The 3861-nt window shown below is 33.6% G+C and overlaps 1 protein-coding gene across 1 annotated transcript; it reads left to right on the forward strand.

Moving 5' to 3' along the window:
* The first annotated feature begins 376 nt into the window (after positions 1-376).
* On the forward strand, positions 377-2092 carry LOC130731529 (uncharacterized). Its single transcript, XM_057583835.1, has 2 exons — positions 377-1559; positions 1641-2092. Exons 1-2 carry the CDS (start codon positions 1124-1126, stop codon positions 1889-1891), a joined length of 687 nt encoding a protein of 228 aa, XP_057439818.1. The 5' UTR covers positions 377-1123; the 3' UTR covers positions 1892-2092.
* The last annotated feature ends 1769 nt before the right edge of the window (positions 2093-3861 follow it).

A 3861-nucleotide genomic window follows, 5' to 3' on the forward strand; every position in this document is an offset into this window, starting at 1 on the left:
TTTTATTTACTTTTTTTCTTAAAATCGCCAACCTAGTTGGCGTTTTCTACCTTTTGTTTTTTCCACCGATATTTTTCAAATCGCCAATCTTGTTGGCTTTTTATTTTATATTTTTTAATATATTAAGACCCTATAAATATGCATCTTCATAAGCATATTGTTACACAACAAATACATACAAATGTTTGGATTGAACACTTGAGCTCCTTCTGTTTACTAGAATATTTCTTGAGTTGTTTCTTGAATTTTCAAGGTAAAATTGTGACTTTTGTTTATACATAGTTGTCTTAGCTTTACTCTAATTCTCATTTATATTTATAAAAATATTTATATGGTCTTTTAAAATTTGCAGATGTCAAATAATTTCATTGGTGGTTCAGGTGTTTCTGATAATACTTTAATTAGGGATAATGTGTCTGATTTTAGTGAAGAAGAGGATAATATAAATGAGGAATGTGAAGGAGAACCTTCAAATGATGTCACGTTATCACCTTTTTACACTAATATTAACAGTGAAGCATTTGAAGATCCAAATTTTCCAGATGGTTATACACAAGATAGGGCAAATGGTAGCCAAAGTGTTAGTAGTGAACGTGTGGTAGGCATGTCTTTTGAGTCTAAACTAGAAACAATCAATGCAATTAAGCAATTTCATATTAGGAATTCATTTGACTTTGTGGTTGAGGAGTCAAGGCCAAACATATATGTGGCTAAGTGTAAACAGTTTGATAATGGGTGTGAATGGAGGGTTAGAGCATCTTTCAGCAAAATACGTAATAATTGGGAGATAAAAAAGATTAATGGGAATCACACCTGCATTACTTCTGTAATGAGACAAGATCATGATAAGTTAGACTCATCCATTATTGCTAATTGTATTTCTGGGATAGTAAATTCAGATCCTAATATTCCAATAAAAGCTTTGATTGCTGAGGCTAGAAATCAATTCGGTTTTTCTGTTACATATAGAAAGGCTTGGATTGCAAAATAAAAAGCAATTGCACGATTATTTGGTGGTTGGGAAGAATCGTACAGTCTTCTACCAAGATGGTTAAATGTTGTTCAACACTTTGTACCCGGTACAATTGTTAACTATGATACTTCTCAATCAATTGTAGAGGGTATGGGAGATCCTTCTAGCGTTATCCTTAATCGGGTTTTTTGGTCATTTAAGCCATCCATTGAGGGCTTTCAGTATTGCAAACCCATTATTCAAGTGGATGAGACATTTCTAACTGGGAAATATTGTGGCACATTATTAGTTGCTGTGACTCAAGATGGAAATCGTGACATCTTTCCAATCGCATTTGCAATTGTTGAAGGAGAGACAAAAGAAGCTTGTATGTGGTTCTTATACAACCTACGCATGATTGTTACACCACAGCCGAGTCTTTGTGTGATATCTGACAGAGGAACAAGATTGTTAGCAGCTTTGCAAGATCCGAGAGTCGGGTGGCTTCAGCATAATTCACAATCAGTTTTTTGCATTCGGCACATTGCTAGTAACTTCAACAAACGATTTAAAAATGTAGAGCTAAAGAAAGATGTCATCAATATGGGTAAGTAGTTTTTAGTTTTTTTGCAAATGTACTCTGACTTCGTCATTACATAGCTTATATTTCGAATGTTTATTTTTACAGGATATGAGGTGAGGCAACCAAGATTTGAAGCAAAGCTAACTGTACTAAGATCAAAGAATCCACAAGCTGCAGAGTGGTTAGATAATATTCCAAAGGACAAATGGACTCAAGCTTATGATGGTGGGAAAAGATATGGACACATGACGACGAATCTTGCTGAGTGCATGAATTCTGTATTAAAAAGAGCTCGTGCATTGCTGATAAAGGTTTTTTCCTCGTTGTTTGTACTGCTTTTGGCTAAACCTTTATGATTCAATCATAGTAAAACAAATACGGGTTTATCGTCCTCAGGGATTGTGTGAACATTAGTTCCACCAGTTAAACATCGATCTGAGCGGATAAAAAGATGTTTGATTAATTGTTTTTATGGTTTTGAATATAAGGAAAGCGGTAAAAGAATGTTTACAGGGATAACAAAGAAGAAAACGTATTTAGAATGCATTTCCCTAATCCTCTAATTGCTTTCAACTCAAACACTTTTGCAATGGTTCAAATACATTCATATCCATTAAGAAACTTGTGTGAATCTTAAGATTAGAAATTAACACACATTTAGCACAAAAGTCACATTAAGCTCAAATTAAGGCCGAATTCGCATTATTTCACCACTCAACACCTCAAATTTTTCAATCCTCACTTTTCTATCATGATAGGCCTCAAAATCATATATACATATCACTTGAAACTTGTGGAGACCCTTAGAACACACAATTGAGCATTTTTACTAAAAATCACCTTTCATGGCTAAGAAAGCACACAATGAGGAGTTCTTATTCAATTTCACTTCAAAATCAAAGAGCTTAACTTAAAACCTAATCTAAAACTTGAAGAAAAGTATTCTAACACAAAAGTGAGTTTGCTCAAGATCATTTGGAAGAAATTTTAACAGTTATGCAGAAAAACCACTTCGGAGGACTTGTTGTTTTACCACTTTCACACAACCACATACCTCAAAATTTGCAATACTCACCTACCTTGCATTCCAACCTTCCATGTGCATTAGATATAATACTTTGGATCTATTAGAAGTCTCAAACACAAGTTATTAACATTCAAAAGCACATAATCCAAATTCGACCGAATGTTCACATGCATTTCAACAAGTCACACCCCCAAATTTTGATTTTATCACATTTCTTGCTTCTAAACTCATTGAACAATCTCAATATGATAAACAAAACTTGTGAAGCTCATAAAAACTAAACTTTAGGCACAACTTCACTAAATCACATATACTACATAATTTAAAAAGAGAAAACAAGCACACCAAAACACATGGTTTTCAAAACTCTTGGTTCTATCTTGATTCAAATAACTCAAAAGAGGATTTTAAACATGAAAACATACAAAGATCATTCAAGAAGCCAAAGTGAGGAATCCTTAGGAAATTTAAAAACAAAAATAAGAGAACAAGAGAAAGAAAACACAAACAACTATGCACAAGAGAACACATATATACATTATCCTATGCATCAATTCATGACTAATGAACCTAAATTACATTAAATTCACTAGCTGATTCATTCTAAGACATGTTCATAGAATTCCAAACCACAAATCATGTTATAGTTGATCAGGCTACAACAAACATTAAGAACAAGAATAAATCAGTGAAATTGACACATAAGAACAAAACATTCATTATATACACTATGTACAGCTCAAATCAAAATTCCACTAGTTTCACCAACATTACAAACACAATCCTCGGCAACGGCGCCAAATTTGATAAAGGTTTTTTCCTCGTTGTTTGTACTGCTTTTGGCTAAACCTTTATGATTCAATCATAGTAAAGCAAATACGGGTTTATCATCCTCAGGGATTGTGTGAACATTAGTTCCACCAGTTAAACATCGATCTGAGCGGATAAAAAGATGTTTGATTAATTGTTTTTATGGTTTTGAATATAAGGAAAGCGGTAAAAGAATGTTTACAGGGATAACAAAGAAGAAAACGTATTTAGAATGCATTTCCCTAATCCTCTAATTGCTTTCAACTCAAACACTTTTGCAATGGTTCATTTCATTTACGATGCCGAGAGTTATCCACCTAACTATCCCTAGCCTAGGTGAATCTATCAATTGGAATTCCTAGACGTAATCCCTTACCATCTAGAAAACCCAAAAGGAATAATATAGCTCAACTTCTCTCTCAAAGACATTCCTAATGACCAATTCATCCTAAGACAAGGTATCCTAGGCTTGCAAGTCTCCGTTGTCAC

The sequence above is a fragment of the Lotus japonicus genome, chromosome 1 (genome assembly GCF_012489685.1).
Source record: "Lotus japonicus ecotype B-129 chromosome 1, LjGifu_v1.2".
Taxonomy (NCBI): domain Eukaryota; kingdom Viridiplantae; phylum Streptophyta; class Magnoliopsida; order Fabales; family Fabaceae; genus Lotus; species Lotus japonicus.